This window comes from Pollicipes pollicipes, unplaced genomic scaffold (assembly GCF_011947565.3).
Source record: "Pollicipes pollicipes isolate AB1234 unplaced genomic scaffold, Ppol_2.1 Scaffold_4881;HRSCAF=5763_pilon_pilon_pilon, whole genome shotgun sequence".
NCBI classification, from domain to species: Eukaryota; Metazoa; Arthropoda; class Thecostraca; order Pollicipedomorpha; family Pollicipedidae; genus Pollicipes; species Pollicipes pollicipes.
The window spans coordinates 24,748,630-24,768,159 of NW_023596576.1; the positions used below are offsets into that span (position 1 = coordinate 24,748,630).

General features: G+C 65.7%; 1 protein-coding gene across 1 annotated transcript in view; it reads right to left on the reverse strand.

Annotated features, from left to right (window-relative positions):
- Nucleotides 1-6,131: 6,131 nt before the first annotated feature.
- The window catches only part of LOC119100160 (zinc finger protein basonuclin-2), a 134,258-nt gene continuing 120,859 nt past the window's right edge, over nucleotides 6,132-19,530 (reverse strand). The window contains exons 4-6 of the mRNA XM_037223270.1: nucleotides 15,843-16,075; nucleotides 9,099-9,518; nucleotides 6,132-9,059 (exon numbers count right to left, since the gene is read on the reverse strand). Of these exons, the coding sequence (XP_037079165.1) occupies nucleotides 6,981-9,059; nucleotides 9,099-9,518; nucleotides 15,843-16,075 (2,732 nt within the window). The 3' untranslated portion in view covers nucleotides 6,132-6,980. The remainder of the gene's footprint in view (nucleotides 9,060-9,098; nucleotides 9,519-15,842; nucleotides 16,076-19,530) is intronic.

A 19,530-nucleotide genomic window follows, 5' to 3' on the forward strand; every position in this document is an offset into this window, starting at 1 on the left:
GCTTCTTTCGGAAGATGAGTGAGTGAACTAACGGACTGTCCGTTTGTCTGCCTGTCTGCCTGTCTTTGTTTATGTCTGTATGCCCCAGTGACGTCGCCTGGATTTCGCCCTGGAGGACACCAAACCGGGTTATAGGGGCAGCTCTTCCAGCCGCTCCATTATACAGTCCCCTTTTATAGATAAGAGGACCATTGTGAGCTCAGAATCCTGTTCTGATGCCTCTGAACTTATTCTTTGATCTTTTTGAAACCTTAGGGCATTTTGAGCTACCATAAAGTACTGGGACCTGTGATGAAAACGGGGCCATAACCTATGTTTTTAGATGTTTTGCTAACCCTGATAGCTCATTTTCTAGAAACCTTTACGGGGGTTCTAAGCTCTCCAAAAGAACTGGGATCTTCGATCCCGGAGGACACTCCAGCGTTCTCCTCCAGGGAAGCCAGGGACATAAACCCAAAGCCCCCTTGTCTACTCCACTGGTCGAATTATAAGGTCTAAATGTGAGCGTTCAGTATTAAGTTGCATCGATCCCAGATATCTCGATTGATGAGAGTGTAAAGACACACGCCACAAGGCTGCATGACGGACATTTTGCCTCTGAACCGCAGATACATGCATATAGACACCGGCTACCACGTCGTGCACAGTAATAAGCATGCCAGTCGGACGTCTTACGTCCAATAAACATACGGCGTATTCCCACACTCGTGACTCTTGATTCAAAGTCCGTTTACCAGAGCATATCACCATCGAAAGGCGTGATTAGGCACTCGTTCAACGAATTACCAAGGATGCAGCCGTGATACATTTACTAATAGACGGTGGCACTTGTAACAGCAAGTAGGAGGGTCACGAATTCCACTCGATGTGCATGAGCCGACGCTACGTACCGGGCCGTAATGCTGTTTTCATGCCGCTTTCGGGTGGCACGCGCAAATGCATAGCAGTATGGTTAATTGCAAGATCTATGCTGTCTGCTGAGAATAACCATGATCCGCATGCGACGCACGCTTTATGGACGCTCAGGTGAACTACATGCCACTCGACTCAACCGCGTCACGCCTGGTCCCCCCAGCGCCGGCAAGAGCTGCGCACCTCCCTCCGATCGTGACCGGGCCGCGCGCTGGTCCCCCCAGCGCCGGCAAGAGCTGCGCACCTCCCTCCGATCGCGACCGGGCCGCGCGCTGGTCCCCCCAGCGCCGGCAAGAGCTGCGCACCTCCCTCCGATCGTGACCGGGCCGCGCGCTGGTCCCCCCAGCGCCGGCAAGAGCTGCGCACCTCCCTCCGATCGCGACCGGGCCGCGCGCTGGTCCCCCCAGCGCCGGCAAGAGCTGCGCACCTCCCTCCGATCGTGACCGGGCCGCGCGCTGGTCCCCCCAGCGCCGGCAAGAGCTGCGCACCTCCCCCCGATCGTGACCGGGCCGCGCGCTGGTCCCCCCAGCGCCGGCAAGAGCTGCGCACCTCCCCCCGATCGTGACCGGGCCGCGCGCTGGCTGGGGCCGTGTGACAGCGCCCGGGACACAGTCCGGCTGGTCATTTGCTCCGCGATCGAGAGGGATCGGCGGAAGCAGCAGCTGCCAGGCCACGGGGCCCCATAGGTGGGCGGCAGCAGCTGTCCACTTTCAAGGCGCCCGTACACCGCGACTGCACTTCAACTGGCTCAAATGTTGTCTCTATGTATCTGTTGATTTATCACGCCATGGGCTTACTGACATCGACATGAGCAAGTGTCGCGTTCTGTTTCAGGTATTTGTTGTCTTTGTTCGTCCATGATAGGAGGTGGGCATCGGCCCAAGAGCCCCACGACGACCTTCACCGCACCTCACAGCACGGGCGCTAATGAAACAGTCCTTTGGCGAGCGGACGAGGATAACGGCTCTACCAGTTGGACGCAGTTTTCCTAGTCTTTGCCAGCTGTGGAGGGCTGCACTGGTCTCAACAGGGCGTAGGTGCTAAAAACAGCCCGCGCCAACAAAACACCGCCGCACAGGGACGATTTGGTGGCGTCTTCTCATTCCTATTCTGGCTGCAGTCTGCCCAGCCAGAGATAGTTTCAATAAATCCGGGGGAAGTCAAAGATTGAAACTGTCTTCTGTGATAATGGAGTATTTTTGTTTCTTATCTGGTGGCTGAACGACGCAGGAATGCTGAACAGTTTGAAGCCGCCACTGTCGACCTGTTTACCCGGCGGGGCCTGCCAGTTGGCGAGGGGACCTTTGATCTGCTTCGGCTGTCGGAGGAGAATCTCTGTCGGTCAACCTAGCTGGTGCAGTCCTCTGGGCGAGGCTTAAGCCAAGACATGTTATTTCAGGTATATTTCTGAACTCTTTTTACAAATTCACCCGCATTGGTTTGTTTTACTCTGCGACGTTTTGAAGCTGCAGCGACGAAAGCTGATGACCCCCGGCGGGAGTCACAGGGCACCGCGCGCTGACACCTGGCGCGTGCCACCGGGCCGGGGTCACCCACCTACGCTGCTACCTGACCCCAGGTCACCCTCTCCCGTCGGCGTCGACGGGAGGCGGCGGCGGCGATCGATGCGCGCTGTCTCCGCGCGCCTGTAAATCCGTCGGCGCTGAATTAGCGCGTCAGCCGACCAACCTGGCGGCGCACAAAGGCGGCGGCTGCGTCGCAATCGATGCAGCACGCGCACCTCCGGCGGCGGCGGCGGCCGCCTGCCGCTGACGCGTCGCAGGCACGCTGCGTGCGGCGCCGGCCGGCACCCATCGCGGTAATGGCGCCTGCCGCAGCTGTGCGTCATCGCGGCCGCGGCCGGACACGGCGTCAGTCGGACGTTGCGCAGACACCACGCACAGGGCTGGCGCGCCCGTGAGACGGCAGATCGGTCGACTGTTTTTCCTCGGGCGCGGCCCGGCTCATTACCCGGGCGGCCGGCGCGCGCGGGGAGCCTCTTCAGTTGGCAGCGCGCGCCGGTCGCGGCGCATTGTTGGCCGGCGAGGGGCGGCGGCGGCCGCGCGCCCGGTAATGGCCAGCTAAAGGGCGCGCCGCCGCCGCCGCCGGCGCGCCGAGATGACAGCAGTCGGCCGGCGCGCGCCGTCCATCATCGCCAGTGGCAGCCGGCCGATGGGCTTCCGGCCCCGCCGGCGACACGGCACACCGCTCTCCTCAGGGTCCGGTCTTCCTCGTCACGGCTCGGCCAGCCGTCTCGGCATGGGGCCCGGTCCTCTCTCTCGGCAACGCTGGGTGTTGAGTCTCGGCAAAGGGCCCGGTCCTCTCTCTCTCGGCAGCGCTGGGTGTTGAGGCTCGGCGTAGGGCCCGGTCCTCTCTCTCGGCAGGGCCGGGTTCCGTCTAAAGGCAGGGTCTTCTGTCTGGTCAGGGCCTAGTCTTCTGTCTCGCCGGGGTGCGACATGAAATATTATCACTGGGCTGGTTTTTGGTCTCGTCGGGGCCGCAGCTTCTGTATTGTCGGGGGTCGCGTCTCGAGTCTCGTCGGGAATAGATCTTCCGTCTCACCACGGTCTGGTACCTACTCCTCTCATCAGGGCTGGGTCTGGTACCGGCTCCTCTCGTCAGGGCTGGGTCTGGTACCGGCTCCTCTCGTCAGGTCTGGTACCCGCTCTTCTCGTCAGGGCTGGGTCTGGTACCGGCTCCTCTCGTCAGGGCTAGGTCTGGTACCGGCTCCTCTCGTCAGGGCTAGGTCTGGTACCCGCTCCTCTCGTCAGGGCTGGGTCTGGTACCGGCTCCTCTCGTCAGGGCTGGGTCTGGTACCGGCTCCTCTCGTCAGGTCTGGTACCCGCTCTTCTCATCAGGGCTGGGTCTGGTACCGGCTCCTCTCGTCAGGTCTGGTACCCGCTCTTCTCGTCAGGGCTGGGTCTGGTACCGGCTCTTCTCGTCAGGGCTGGGTCTGGCACCGGCTCCTCTCGTCAGGGCTAGGTCTGGTACCCGCTCTTCTCATCAGGGCTGGGTCTGGTACCGGCTCCTCTCGTCAGGTCTGGTACCCGCTCTTCTCGTCAGGGCTGGGTCTGGTACCGGCTCCTCTCGTCAGGGCTGGGTCTGGTACCGGCTCCTCTCGTCAGGGCTGGGTCTGGTACCGGCTCCTCTCGTCAGGTCTGGTACCGGCTCTTCTCGTCAGGGCTGGGTCTGGTACCGGCTCCTCTCGTCAGGGCTGGGTCTGGTACCGAGTTGATTAGGCTCCAGATCTTCTGCCTCGTCAGGACCGGACCTGGTAACTGGAGCTTTGTCCCCTCAAGAACGCGTCTGGTGCCGGTCACCGTCTCGCCAAGACCGGACCAGGTCCCCTGTTTTCCGTCTCTGCAGGACCAGGTCCCCCTGTTTTCCGTCTCTGCAGGACCGGGTCCAGTGTTGGGTCTTTTGCCTAATGAGTGGAGGACCTGGTCGTGATCTGGTCTAGAGCTCCCTGCTTCATCAAAGTGGGGTTTGGAGCCGGGTTTTTTTTTTGACCTGTCAGAGACAGCATTGTGAGAAGTCCCTTGGCTGTCTGGTGGATCGGATCAGTGGCCTCTTTGATCGCGCCCAGGGCGCCTGTGGCCCGCTTCTGCCGCGCTGTGGCTCACCATCTCCCACATAAATACCTTTTTTGGCAACCTTCCGTTAGTCCCAAATTAGTTGTAAACTGAACCATTCTTGACGTGAACTTTATGTTCCTGTAGCCAAAGAGCAGCACGATACCCCAGAGGCTTTTTGGTCACCTATATTATGCCGTTTCAGAAGCTTCTAAATGTACGACCCGTCGGTTATTCCATTCATGTGTGCTCTGAACCGAGAGCTTTTTACTGTGAAGCTACCACTTAGCCTTTCATTGGCATAATTTGAGCACCATTTCATTTACAAACTTCCAGGCATCGTGACCTGAGACTGATCAGTAATAATTGAAATGCTTCTTTTGCATAATATGGTCGTAAAGATCAGACTTGCAGGGCGGTTTTGCTCTCGGTGCTTAAATGCATGATGTTTTCTTGACGTGAACATCGACAATTGGAGACTAACACATGGTGTTTTGCCTGATACTGAATGGGCTGTTTTATGTGGCGAGATGATGTCTTGATGTCCGTGTAAAGCCGTAGCGCGGATAATGAGCGGTGCGGTTTGCGATTTAGTAGGCACGTCCCTCGACTGCTGCAGCCATCCGTGGCTCAGCCGTCGAGACTGATCCAATTATACGGCCGCTCCGGGTCGTGAGCGTTGAACGTGATGAGTTTTAACAAATTTGCATCGAGACGTAATAAGGTAGAGGGGACATCGCGATATGGTCATTGCGAGTGATTGCGTGCATCCGCCGCTGGATGGCACCGGAGAGCCAGCGACCCGCATCGACCTTGTGCTGGTGCACGGCCGGGCGCAGTGGACGCTCGGCTAAGTTGAGGAGAGTGGGGTGAAAGTCATTAGGGGATACTTCTCTTCATTCAACGCCTATGTCGTAAAGACGGATTTAAATTTTTCAGGAAGTTGCGTGCGTAGACGGTGCTCACTGCTTCCGCACTCTCGTATTCTGCTGTGCGCGCCAGCGCCAGCGCCCGATGATCTGCAAGGGAATCAACCGGGCGGCGGGCACTGTGTAAACCGGCTGCTACAGGTTGCGCGACTTGCAGGCATGCAGGGTACCGATCCATGCATGCTTAGGTTAAGCAGAGCCCAGGGTCAGTCATCAAAGGGACTGCAATCTGGTCGTGTTTGCATAGACCGGCCGTGATCGAGCCTTCTGATTCGGAAGCAAGCTCGTGGACAGAGGCGCGCACACTCCGCCCACACGCCGAACTCGTGACGCCGCTGTGCGCAGTTTGCGCCGCTCCCGGCAGCGGCCAGGAGACCTGGCTGCCGGCGCTCGCCGGCGGATCGGTGCACTTACGCCGCCCTCTGGCCGCCGCGCTGACCTCGCCGCTCGGCGCGGCGCCACCACCGCCGACCGCCCGGGCTGCGGGGCCGTGCGACAACGCGCGGCGAGACCAGAGCTCCGGCGCAGCGGACGCGGGGCCGTGCGGCAGCGCGCGGCGGGACCAGAGTCCCGGCGCAGCGGACGCGGGGCCGTGCGGCAGCGCGCGGCAGGACCAGAGCTCTGACGCGGCGGACCCTCGTAACGCAACTCTGACTCAGCTGCCGGCTGACCCGGCCTAGCTGTTCTGACGCCGCGTCAGGGACAGTTCGACAACCATCGTACAATTTATTTATATCATAACAATGCGAGACATGACACCACCGTCCGTTAAACCGCCTGACCACCTCGCACCTCTAGATGGCCACCTCGCACTTCTAGATGCCTCCAACCTAATCAAAATCACTTCAGATTCGCTCCGCTGAGCCGAGGAGAGAAAGAGAGAGAGAGAGAGAGAGAGAGAGGAAAGAATAAATAACCGTCAACAAAATAAACTCACCAAGAAGACAGTTCAATCAATTCATCACAGCAGATCAAACTTAATCGTATGGAAGGCCTGTTACGTATCTCAATATATATCAACATTAAGGACTACACCGGGCGACCTACAATGGGGCTCACATATACCAAGTAGCTGCGCGGAGTAAAGCTTCACAGGCGGAGATCCTAACGCCTCCAGTCCGGTATTATTTTACATAGCTACACAGGACTGCACTCCGCGACAAGCAGCTTTGATTTCTCTGTCGTCGTCGCTCCATGCATACACGTGGCTCAGTGTTACCGAGCGCTTTGAGAAGCGGGCTGATTAGCACTTCGTTATGGCTTTGTACGTATCTCACACGCGTTTATAAACAGCTCCACGTCCTGCACGCAATGCCACGGAGAAGGGTCGCACCAGCGCCGGCGGCGGCCGCGCGCCGCGCACATAGATTATTGTAGTAATTACAAACTCGCCTCCAAGCCACATTGAACCTATCCGCTAACGATGATGATAACAACCATGTGATTTGATATTGGCTCTTCGACCTGGTGCGGTCGGCCCGGCTGTACAGAGATCACCTCAGCGGAGCGCAACCCTCGGGGAGCACACCTTGGCACACGGAGCGGCGCCGGCGCCGGCGCCGGCCCATCAGGACACCTTGGCCAGCGTCTCGTTGTTGTTCTCCTTGATGGCGGGCGGCGAGCCGGGCGAGGGCGAGGGCGAGCGCGAGCGGCCGCGCTCGGCGCCGCGCGCCAGCGACGCCTGGTAGCCGGCCGCCAGCGCCGGGTGCATCAGCGACTGCAGGAACATGGGGTGCGGCCGCAGCGGCGCGCCGTCCGGCAGACTCAGCGGGAAGAGGCCTGGCTCGGCGCACAGCCGCGCCAGGTACTCGCTGCCCCAGGCGGACGGAAAGCCGGCGAACGCCGCCTCCGGCCGACCGGCCGCCTGCTCCGACGACGTCGACAGCAGCTTGCGGTGCAGGTTGTAGTTGGAACTGTGCCGGTCGCGGCTGCGCTTCGACGGGAACTTGGCCTTGCAGCCCTCGATGGTGCACTTGTGCATCACCTTGAGGTGCACGTTCTGGTAGTGCGTCTTAACGCCGAAGTGGTTCTGGAACATCTTACCGCAGACGACGCACCGCCGCGGGTTGTCCTTGTCGATGGGCACCTCGGCGTTGCTGATGTAGCCGTCCTCCAGGTGACTGGGACTGGACGACGGGCTGACTGAAAAGGACGAGTCGCCGTTGGACAGCTCGTCCTCGTCGCGTGTGCTGTCGGCGTTCTCCTGACCGCCAACGTCCGGCTGCATCATGCTCAGAGGATTCAGCCCCATGGGCAGGCTAGCTGGCGGAAAACCCTGCTGGCCCATGGGGCCCTTGGCTAAAAAATCATCGAAGTTGCCCTTGGACAAGCTCTCTAACCGCTTGAGCGCGTCGAAGCTCTGCTGCTGGCGGGCCTGCCGCGCCCAGCTGGCCTCCTCCTCCTCGCCGTCCTCCCGCTCCTCGGCCGGCGCCGAGTCGGGCCGCTCACTGGGGACCGACCCGGGGCCCGGCTCGTTTTTTGGCCCCGGCTCCGGCTCCGGCTCTTGTGGCGCCAGCGACGGGAAGCTGGGCTTGACGTCGCGCGCCTCCGCCTCCGCCTCCTTCTCCTCGTCACCGCTGTCGTCGTCCGACTTGAGGTGCTTGAGCTCCTCGTCGTCCTCCTCGTCGTCCTTGTCGTCGTCGTCGTCGGGCAGGTCGTCGAGCGACGAGTCGTCCGACGACATGTGGATGTCGTCCTCGTCGATGCGCACCGAGAACTTGAGCGGGTTCTGGCTCTTGCGCTTGCGCTTGCTCTGCGGCCCGTCGCTGCCGTTGGTACGCGGCTCGCCGTTGACGCTCTGATTCTCGACGCTGCCGTCGTCGTCGGCCACCGTGCTGCGCTCGTCGTTGGAGTCGGAGCGGTACCGCTTGCCCGGCTCGTCGTCGCGCTGCGCGTCGAGCAGGCCCCGCCGGCGCATCTCCTCCTGGTACTGCTCCAGCCGGCGGCTCATGGTGGCGTTCAGGCTGTCGGGCACGCCGCCCGGCAGCATGAAGCCGGCCGGCGAGCGCGGGTACGCCAGGTCCAGCGTGTTGAGCGAGCTGTGCAGCGACTCGAGCGCCTGCTTCTGCAGCTCGGGGCTGGGCAGCAGCGGCAGTCCCGTCAGCGGGTTGAAGCCGCCCAGCAGCCCCGGGTGCGGGAAGTTGGGCGTCAGCGTCGGCGGCAGGTTGATCGGGCCGTGCGACTGCGACATGCGGCCGTCGTGCGGCGAGATCTTGCGCCGCATGTGAGGCGTGTGCAGCTTCGGATTGGGGTTGGCGCTGTGCCGGTTGCGGCTGCGCCGCGAGCTGAACATCATGGTGCAGCCGTCCACCGAGCACTTGTGCATCTCCTTCAGGTGCACGGCTGAGAAGTGGATCTTGAGTGCGCCCTTGTCGCAGAAGGTTTTGAGGCAGGCGTGACACTGGACCCGCTTCTTGCCCGTCACCGGGTTGACGAGCGCCGTCGGGTTGGGGCCGATCGGGTCCCACTGGCCGCGCCGCTTGATGGGCGTCATGGCCTTGCGTGCCCGCTTCTCCAGCTCCATGGCGCTGGCCGAGAGGTTCAGCGCTGCCTGCGGGTCGACGGCCGGCCGGCCGGCGCCGCTCGTCGTCAGGTTGACGGCGCTGGAGGCGGGCGGGCCGGCGGCGGAGAGCTGCGGCTGTTGCGGCTGCGGCGGCGGCGGCGGCGGCGGCGCAGCGCCGCTCACCGCCGGCCGCGACAGGTCGAGCGAGCCGTCGGGGCTGCGCCGCTCGAACGGCTGCATGCTCTGCAGCTTGTTGAGCGGCGAGAGCGAGCCCGTGGCGCTGGCGGGGGGAGCCACCGGCGGCGGCGGCGGCGGTAGCGGCGGCGGACCGAACGCGCCGTTGCTGGCGCTGGAGACAGGGAAGGGAGCGGGTAGCCGCAGGCCCGGCAGACACAGGCCCGGCCGCTGCAGCAGCTCCGGCCGCAGGAACGGCTGAACACGCTCCACCAGCTTCTTCATATCCGGCTCGAGCGGCGGCTTCTTACCATCCTTTTCGTCTTTTTGCAGGAACTCGAACGCGATCGGGCGCGTCTCTTCGAAGCGCATGAACTGCTGCAGTATGAGGGGCTCCTCTTCGGGACTACACTTAGTCCAGACACCATCCTGCGCAAGGAGGAGAGAGCACCAGTCAATGGAAGTGCGCTCGCCGTTGACACAGACACCATCCTGCGCAAGGAGGAGAGAGCACCAGTCAATGGAAGTGCGCTCGCCGTTGATAGTGACAGTGGCCGGCCTCGTCAACGGTTCCAGTTACGCTTGACAGCAGGTAATGGGAGGTTTGGAGGCTTCGTTTTTAACCGCGGATGCTTATCTCACAAAACACAAACATGGCAGCTGGCCATCACGAGGCAGACCCTCGCCGCAACGCAGCACAGTTAGAACCCTGGGAAGACTGCTCGCCGAGCCCCTCCCTCCAATAAACCACCTCCGCCCAACAAGGTCCGGTACGGCCTTGTCTATACATAGACCGGGACAATCTGTCCCGCGCCCAGCACCCTGAGGATACTGCCAATAGCCGGGTATTTCCGTCGACATTCGAAACAAAACTGCATTGATACGAGCCGGGTGGAAATAGCGGCTGTTTAGCCGGCCGGCGTCAGCGTTTCAAAGTGGCGTCCAGCCTGGCCGTGTTTGTTCTGGAACGGCCCCGGTGTCAAACAGGGCCGAGCTGTGCAGTGACACTTGATTGGGCAGATGCGGCGGCAAATGTCAGCCGGGCTGCGCAAAATAGCGGCGCCGCCATCTTGGCCGGCGGCCGCAAGGCGAAAATATCTCCGAAATACATTAAAGCGGCCTGCGTCGTGGCAGCGCGCGGCGGCGGCGGCGGCGGCGGCGGTGCCCTGGGCGGCCGCCGTTATCTGACGCGGCGGCGCGGCTGGCCGCGATTGTATCGGCAGCAGCGGCCGATAAATAGCGCGGCCGGGACACCGGCGGCCGCCAGCCGCCGACACGCTCGCAGCACAGGCCCGTCGTCGATCTCGGCGCGGCCGCGCACCCCGGCAGCAGTCCCCGCTGCTGCCGGGCCGGGGCCAACGTCAACAGACGGCGGCGGCGGCGACCGGGCGGGCGGCGACGCCGCCGCGTCCGCGGCCGCCCTGTCGCGGCGCGATATTAATGTGGCAGGCGGGGTCAGGGCCGGGTCAAACCCATCAGCGGCGGACGACCGGCCGCGGTCGTCGTCCGGCGTCGACCGGGACAGCCGGCCGCCCAATATGGCGTGACGAGCCCACAAAAATGGAGCCGACCCGTGCGGAACGTGCGCCCCAACGGCCGGCGCGTCGCCGCCTAATAGCACGCTGCCACACGCCGCCCGGCCACTGATTAGGCGCCGCAGAAAGGCGGCGGCCGTCCGGAGACGATCACGGCACGCCCCGGCCGTCTGGAGACGATCACGGCACGTCCCGGCCGTCCGGAGACGATCACGGCATGCCCCGGCCGTGCGGAGACGATCACGGCACGCCCCGGCCGTCTGGAGACGATCACGGCACGCCCAGGCCGTCCGGAGACGATCACGGCATGCCCCGGCCGTCCGGAGACGATCACGGCACGTCCCGGCCGTCCGGAGACGATCACGGCACGCCCCGGCCGTCTGGAGACGATCACGGCACGCCCCGGCCGTGCGGAGACGATCACGGCACGCCCCGGCCGTCTGGAGACGATCACGGCACGCCCAGGCCGTCTGGAGACGATCACGGCACGCCCCGGCCGTCTGGAGACGATCACGGCACGCCCCAGCCGTCTGGAGACGATCACGGCACGCCCCGGCCGTCCGGAGACGCCATTGGCTGGCCGTCACGCCCGCGTGCAGGGCGTGACGGCCTTGGTGCCGCCGACGTCACGTGGCCGTGTCGTGACGGGCCGCCAGATCTCCGCCCATCGGCCGTCGGCCCGGCAGGCGCCCACGCCACCGGCCGTCAGGAGGTCTCGGTCGGCGCGGCGGCAGCCACGGCGCGGCGGTGACGACCTCTCGGCCTGCCCCTGACCGGCACACCGGCGGGCCGCACTGTTCCACATACCTCGGCCACTTCAAAGGCGTGCCGCGGGGCGGGAGGCTCCCGGCCGGTTCCTGCGAGATCGTCATTTATCATCGCCGGCTCGGGGGACAGTGCGGGACGCACCCGTTCATAAGGCGGTAATTGACAACTCTCAGAAAATTCGGTAATTACATCCCAGGTAATGGCTGGCCGGAAAACAGTGCCAGGTGCTATTAGGGAAAACTGTTTGTAGCTACCTCCACCGCAGCAATCCGTCATTATATCTGAATGCATGAAAATTGCTTACTTATTGGCGCAGCTCGGATGTTTGTGCGCAGCCTTCTCAACAGGTGGCGTATGGAGCCTCGCTCACCAATTACCCATTACCGTTCGCACATACATTAGTGACAGGGCGGGCCGGCGGCGGGCTGGCGCGGCCCGGTGTGCGCATGGTCCGGCCGACGGTGACGGCGCGTTGTGCACGGCTGGTGAGCGGCTGTCCCTGCCGCCAGCCGCCTGCCGCCGGCCGCCGGCCACAGGCCTCGGTCGCGCCGGTCAGGCCGGGGCGGGGCACGCGCCGGGCCGCAACGCGCCTCGTACGCGGGCGGGGCCGGCGCCGCTGTGCCCTGAGACGACCGGGCACGCTGGGCTGCGGCGGCGCGCGTCCGGAGTCCGGAGGGCGCCCAGCGCGGACGTGGCGCTGATGCCGGCTGTCGGCGCCATCACGCCCGCCGCCGTCAGCTCCCCACATCCCTAGATTGGGGATCAGTCTACCATACGGACTGACCGAAAATGTGCTTCGAATGAGAATGTGCGTATGGGGGTAATTTCACTCATGACCTGGCTTAGCCCCCGAGCTGATTCTGCAGAGCTATTCCCCGGCGTTGCCTCTGTGTGAGCCTCCTTCTGCGCCGGACTGTGGCCGGCGGCCATGGCTCGGCGGCCGCAGCGGCGAGCGCCGTCGGGCGGGACAGCGGCACGGCCGCGCAGAGCCGGGCCCAAGGTCGCCGATCGGCGTCCGGTCGTGTCGGCTCGGCCAGATTGACGGCGGCCGCCGAGCCGGGCGTGTCGGTAATCCCCAGATCGGGGCCTCACGTGACCCCAGATCGAGGCCTCAGCCCGAGAGCGGAGCGCCGGGCCGCCGCCGCCGCCGCCGGCCGCCGGGCTGCGGCCAGCGCCGTGGCGGCAGCGCGCCGCGGCTATCGAGACGGATCTAGAGGCGGCCACAGGTGGCGTCCCGGGACCCGGCGCGCCGATAGCGGCCCTTCGAACGCGGCCCGACGGCCACCTGTGGGTCTCGCCGCGTCAGGCGAGCCCAGCGCACCTCCGGCTCTGTACGGCCTTTCCAAGGCGCGCTGAATCACCGCACGCCCGCGATCGGCGGGCCACCACGACCCCTTGCGTGCGCCACGCGGACGCTACAGGTGGTCCCCTGACCCTTTGTACGCGCCGGGCGGGCGCCGACGGCGAACCCGCTGTGACCTCGTGCCCGCCACGTGTCCGTCGCAGCGCGCCCACCTGCGTGGGGACCGCGCGCCGACAGGCGCCGTCCGGCGGCCACCACATGCCGGAGACGCCGTTTGCGGGCGGCCGGGGGGCGCCTGCGCCGTCCCAGCAGCCATTTAATAAGGCGGCGGGCGCGGCGCGGCGCGGTAAGAGCCTGGTGGCCGGCGGCACCGCCGCAGGCCGCTCCGCTGTAATAGATGGATGGAATGCCGCCACGGCCGAGATGATGGTGCGGATGACACGCCGCCCCGGCGACCGCCACACTGTCTGCCCGGCTGGAATGTGCGCCCGCCGGCGGCGCGAGCCGGCCGGCCCACAATTAAGGCCGGTCGGGCCGGCCGCGCCGCGCTCCTCAGCCGCAGACAGTGCGGCGACAGCGGCGCGGCGGCGGACCGCGTCTCTGCCGCCGCCGCCGCTGCCGCCGCGGCAGCTCGGCGAGGCTTGGCGGCTGTCAGCTCCCGAAGGGGCAGGCTGGGAACTTGGCAGCTGGCTTAGTCGACGACGAATGGCCCTTGGTCCCGCAGCGGGACGAGCCGACGCGCGGACGCCCTGGGCGGTGACGCTGGCGAGCGGCGACTCGGGCTGGCGGGAGCTCGTGAACACCACGGGCGGCAGAAGCGTCATAAACCCTCGCCCGTCCTTGTTCGACATAGGCATGCCCGTGGAAATGCAGACGGACTTGGTCGGCGACCTGGCCAGCGCCGATACTGCCTACGGACACCATCACGAGGACACGAGCCCTGTCGGGCCGGCCGCAGTCGGGCGCAGCGTGTCAGGGCGCGAGGTCGCCTCCCCCGACCGGGCCGGGCTGGGTCGGCCGCGGGCCGACGACGGCGCCCGGTCGCCGTCTGCCGCCGCTCGGAGGCTGTATTGATTCGGCGGCGAGGTGACGCCGCGGCCAGGTCGCCGGCGGCGGCGCTGCCGGCCGGCTCCCAGCGCTTTGGGCTCCCGGCGGCGCCGCGGACGGTCGCGGCGCGACGGCGACCGCCGAGCGCGGCCGGACGACGGCGCACCGGCGCCGGACGACGGCCGACTACATCATGTTAATGGCGGAGTAAACGCCACCCGCGCCGGACTAACGGGCCTGAACGAGCCGTAAAACAAGGCTGCGGACGCGCGCGGGCGCGGCCGACCGGCGGGGGTCGGTCACCGCGCGGACACGGCCGGCGGCATCGACTGCGGATGGAGGGGGGGGGGGACGTGATAGATGGCGCCGGCGGCGGGCCCGTGACGCGGCACAAGCGGCCCGATGGATCACGAACGCTCCCATTCATCATCGGGCAGCGATACGGCCGGCAAAAAGTGGGCTGTCGCTGGGGATAGCGGCGTCATCCACGTGCGGCGATCGTGCGATTGGCGCTGCGGCGGCTGCAGCGCCGCCGCCGCCGCCGCCACCGCCGCGCCTTGGGCGGCGCCGCCGGCCCGCACGCGGTCAAACAAAGGAGCCGGCTGGTGACCGCCCCGACCGAGCGCGGCCCTAAACATATTTATAACCTGTATAAATTTTCGGTGTCTTCTGACGCCTGACACGACCGGTCAAAACGCATTGCAATTAGAATGATTTACGGGCCGAAATAACGAGCCGAGATTCCGCGCGCGGCCAGATCAGCCGATAGCTTTGTGGTCGGAGGACGCTCCGCCGGGATAAATGGCCGATTATGCGGCCGTCCCGCTTCGCATTTGTCTTGGGCCGGCGGCGGCCCGAAAGGCGGGGCCGGCCCGCCCGGCGCCGGCCGCTCTCCGTCCCAGATGTCACCACTGGCCCCTCCCTGGCGACACGCGGCGACATCCTTGGCCAATGAGCGGCCGGCGCGGCGGCCGGCGACCAATGAGCGTGCTAGGTGCGCGCTGTCGCCGGCCGGGGACATCGATTACAGGCGGCGGCGACACGCGGCGCGCGCCAGGTGACAGTGGGGCCGGGCCGACGGCGCGCGCCGCCCCCGCCCCGCCCCCGCCCACCGACAAAAACGGTGCGCGGCCGAGCCGCCGCCGCCGAAGACCTGCAAGCGGGATTGCATGTAGGTAAACAAATCAATACGACGGCGGCGGCGGTGTGCGGGAGGGGAGGCAGGGTTGGGAGGGGAGGGGAGCGGGCGGAGGCGGGAGATAAGCGGCGCCGCGCCGCTCCGGCGCGCTCCGCTGCCGCCGCCGTCACCGCCAGGCGGCCGTTCCCATATTTACCCCCGTTTAGGCGGCCGATGATGTATGGTGCGGTCAAATGGGCATCCATTTTCTCATATCAGCCATGTAGATTGCGTGTAATTGTTTTCGGCGACACAAAAAAGCGCGCACAGGGGCGTGGGGACGCCGGGACAATGGACGCGTCGGCCGATCGTTGTCGGCTACAATGACCCAGAGGCCGGTGTAAAAAGGTGGCGATTGCGCCGATTGGTTGGAGTCCGGCGGCGGTGCGGTGCGACCGCAGCCGCCGGCCGGGACGGGCGGCGGCGGCTGGTGGTGCGGGCGGGTGCACCAGCACCCGCTGTTTGTCAATGCCGCCTTCCCAAGATGGCGGATGACGGATGGCCACGAAATTAATTTTGTGAACGCGATCTCGAGACACATGGCATATCATTTCCTCCGGTAGGCGAAGTGCGGCAAAAACACTCGGCCATTATGAATATTAATGCCGTCGGCGCGCTGATCTTTATTCAGAGAATGCCGACGAGAATGCTTCCCAAATGAACTGGGAGTGGGCCGGCCGGCGTCCTTTGTCCGTGCGGGACGGCTGGGATGACCGCGGGCCGGCGACCGACCTGCCGGCGATACACACCGTTCGTCGCCGACAGTGCGCCCAGCAACGAGCCCGCGGCGGGGCTGACAGCGCCGGGGAAGCACACCACACCGGCGCAGGTCATTAGCGCCGTGTTGCAGTCGGAACAGCAACAGCGATGATGAATCGGCCGCGCATCTCGCCGCTAATTGGCGTCCAATTACGGGCACTCACCTTGATGTAGCCCTGGACGTACTCCTCGCGGCTCCAGCCGAACGCGCGCAGGATCTGCGCCACGTCGTCGTCGGCCAGCTTGGCGAAGAGCCGGTCGAGCAGGATCTTGAGCCGGATGGGCACCGCCTGGCAGCCGAACAGGATGAGCGCGGCGATGTCGAAGATGGCCGCCGGCGTCACCGGCTCCGTCTGCAGCGCCGGGAAGGCCGGCTGGCGGCCCAGCTTGTCCAGCGCTGCCGGCAGAGAGAGAACGAGGTCGGTAAGGATGAGCCGAGCGGCACGAACGGCCTGAAACGCCCTCAAGAGCGTAGCAACTTAGGAGATCGTGGGAACGGCCCAGAGCGTGGAGAGCCAAAAGCTTTTCAAAAAGCCAGTTCTCTCCGCGGTAGGGTTTTACAGTCAGCCACCGCCCAGAGTTACCGTTAAATTTTTCCGAAAAATGATGAAGGCATACCCCTCCCCAGGTCCCTGTTCCCACGCCCACGGGCGTACTGCAGGGGTGGTCAAGGGTTGGCCGGCCATCACGAAAGCCCCGGAACGTCCAAAACAGGGAAGGAACTCCAGCGGTTGCGGGAGCATCTCCAAACATGCAAGGCCAAAGCGCTTTTTAAAGTGAATTCTCTGCACGACAGGGCTTCACCGTACAATCAATGTCAAACTTCTCCGAAAGCTGAGGAGGCGCGCCCCCGGACCGCTGCGCCTGCCCCGTGCATGGGAGCGGCGACGGTCACGAGAGCCAGACCGGCGCCGGCGCCGCTCCGCCGGCGCGTGTTGCCCTGCCGCGGGCCGGCCGCGCGCGGCGCCGGCTGATCGGCCGCTGCAATCGGCGCCCGTCTCCGCGGACGACACCTGTCCGTCCGGCCGGCGGCCGCCTGATTGCCGGCCGGCCGCCGGTCACGCCACGCAGGCGCCGCATGCAACGCGCCGCCGCAGCCGGCCAAATTACACGGCGGCGGCGGTGCGCTGACGTCAGCCGTCAAGAGGCTCGCCGGCGGCGGACGACAGCGGCGGCGGCGGCGGCGGCTCACGCACCGCCCGTGCGGTGACGACACAGGACCGCGCCCGCCGCGGTCGGCGGTGTGCGCCGTCCGACCCGCCGGATCGGGCGGGGGATGGTGCGGTCCGCTCGGCAGGTCACGGGGTCCGCCCGCCGGAGCCGGTGCCCCGCCGGTCGGCGTCCGTCCTGTGGCCGCGTGACCGCGCCGGCCGGCCCTTGAAAGGCGCCGCCTTCGGCCGCGGTCTCTATAGCTGGCCAGCGCCGCCACTAAGCCCGGCTCGGCAGTCTGCATGACGCTGGCCGGCGCGCGCCAGAGCGGCCGCCACCACCACCACCGCCGCCGCCGCCGCCGCCGCCGCCGCCGCCGCCCCCGCGAGCCATCTAATTGCCGCGCCGTGTCGACCGGGGCAAAAAGCGCCGCCGGCGCCGCCACACCCGCCTGCAACGGCGCGCGGCCGCGGCCGCCGGCGCCGCGCCGCTGATCCTTAATTACCGTCCGGATCGGACGCCCATCAGCGCGCCGCCGGCCAGTCGGATCGGGTGGGATCGGTGACGGAGCCTGGCGCCGCGCCGCTCGCGCACGCGGCACCCACCACCGCTCGCACACGCGGCACCCACCAGGCGCGTGCAACGTCGGCCCGCTTTCGGCGCGCCGGCCCTGCCGAATTATGTCTTAATTGCCGGTGCGTAATTGCCGGTTTCGGGGCAATTGCTGGATCGAGCAGATGGCGCGGTGGGCGGCTGTCGCGCGGCGGCGCTCTTCCTGGTGTTCGGGCACCGGGAGCTGTCCGCCACCCGAAAAACCGAGCGGCGCCCGTCCGCCCCGGGCCAGGCAAGACCGCCTCTAACACCGCCTGTCACGTGCGTGACTGGAGTAACAAAAAATGACAAGTTATGAATGTAAATGCTCTCAGCGAGCCCTTACGGTGCTGCTCTGACACCAGATTGATGCGATATAAAGTGGTTGTTTGGGGTCCTTGATGACTGGAATTTGGAAAGTGTCATGGCAGAGGGGCATCCATAATTCATAGCGAATCTGGAAGACACATGGGCCGCAGGGCGCCCTATATGGGACGGCCGGCGGACCACTGTAATTGGCCGGGTACGAAGCACGCATCACGCGCCACGATCGTCGCGCTCGTCCGTCATCGGCGGCCATGGTGGCGCATCCCCCCTGAGCAGCCGACGGCTAGTGGTCCTGAGCGGGCTCAGGTCGCGCTGGTGCCCTGATGACGACGCGCCCTCTGCCGGCCGGCCGGCAGAGGGTGCGGCTGGACCCGCTGCCCGGCCGCTGCCACCCAGCCGGTCGCAGACACGTCACCGCGGCGAGCGTCGCAGGCCCGATATGGCGCCGCGGCGGCCAGGTGGGAGGCCGGCTCCGCGGCCGGCGGCCCGGGAGGCGCCGGCTCTCTACCGGCGCGGCGGCCCAGCGCGGCGGCCCAGCGCCGGCTGGCGTATCGGGAAGGCTTAGTGATTGCGGCTTGGCGTGTGCCGATCCTGGGCTGCTCCCGAGCCGCAGAGGCCGTCTGAGATGGACCGCCCGGCCGCGTGTGTCCGCTGAGCACCGGGCGTGGAGCGCGGACGCTCCGGCGAGGTGTCTGGGCCGGGGCACGTCGACACTGCGCTGCTTCCGGGAAGCGTCCGTGCTGTGACCCATGGGTGGGGACAGACATGTGGCTGGATCGCAAGAGGTGGATCCAGGGTCCCACATGATTCCACGTGTAAGCAATCCTGAGATCGAATCCGAGGATCTTTCTGGGGTCAAGACACAAGTTTAGAGAAGAGTGTGCTATGTCACGGTGGCGGGTGTGGCAGTGACCAAACCCACGTTCCTTAACATCGATACAATTTCAGCCCTCCACCATGAAAACATTCCTTCCGCAGCACCCTTGCAACGCCAGCCCCGGTGTATCGGCACGCTGCATGCGTGCTTGCACCGCTGCACAGATCCCCTCACCAGGGGGGGGGAGGGGGGACCTGGCTCCGGCGGACCTCAGCGAGCTGGAGACGGTGGCGCAGCTAACCCTGCGCCGCGCCGCTGACCCGGCACGTCGCCGCCGGCCGCTGACTCAGCCGGCTCGCCGGCCAGCGTCACACCGGGTGACGCAGCATCCGGTGACGTCGCCGTGGCGCCCGGCTCGGACGTCACGCCGGCGCCGGCCGATGACGGCCAGGCTCCGCCGCCTGCCGCCGATGACGCCGGGTGACGCCGGTCGGGGGCGGCTGCAGCGGTGCCGCGTCACCGGCGCAGTTGTCGGCGTTCGCTCGCCGGCAATAGATGGCGGCCGAGCGGCGATTTAGCGCCGGCGGCGGCGGCTATTCCCAGCCGTCCTGTGTCAACCCAGAATCAATGACGGCCGCCAGGCGGCTAATGGATGGCCGGCCGGCCGGCGCTCGGAATAAATCGGCGCGGCGGGCGGCGCCCGGTGTCGCCGACAAATGACCGACACGGGCGCGGCGACAGCAGGACGGATCTGCGACACGTGAACGGGCCGCGTCAGGACCGGCCGCGCCCGAGGTGGCGGCGGCGCGCAGCTGCGTGCGGCCAGGCGCCGGCCATCGGCGGGTGCGCAACAGCGGAGGTGCCGCCCGGATGCCACCTGGCCGTGCGCCCGCCGCCGCCGCCGCCTGTAGCAAGCAGCTAATGGAGGCCGTTTGTTGTGAGTGTAAACGTTTGTCATGTGATGTAGT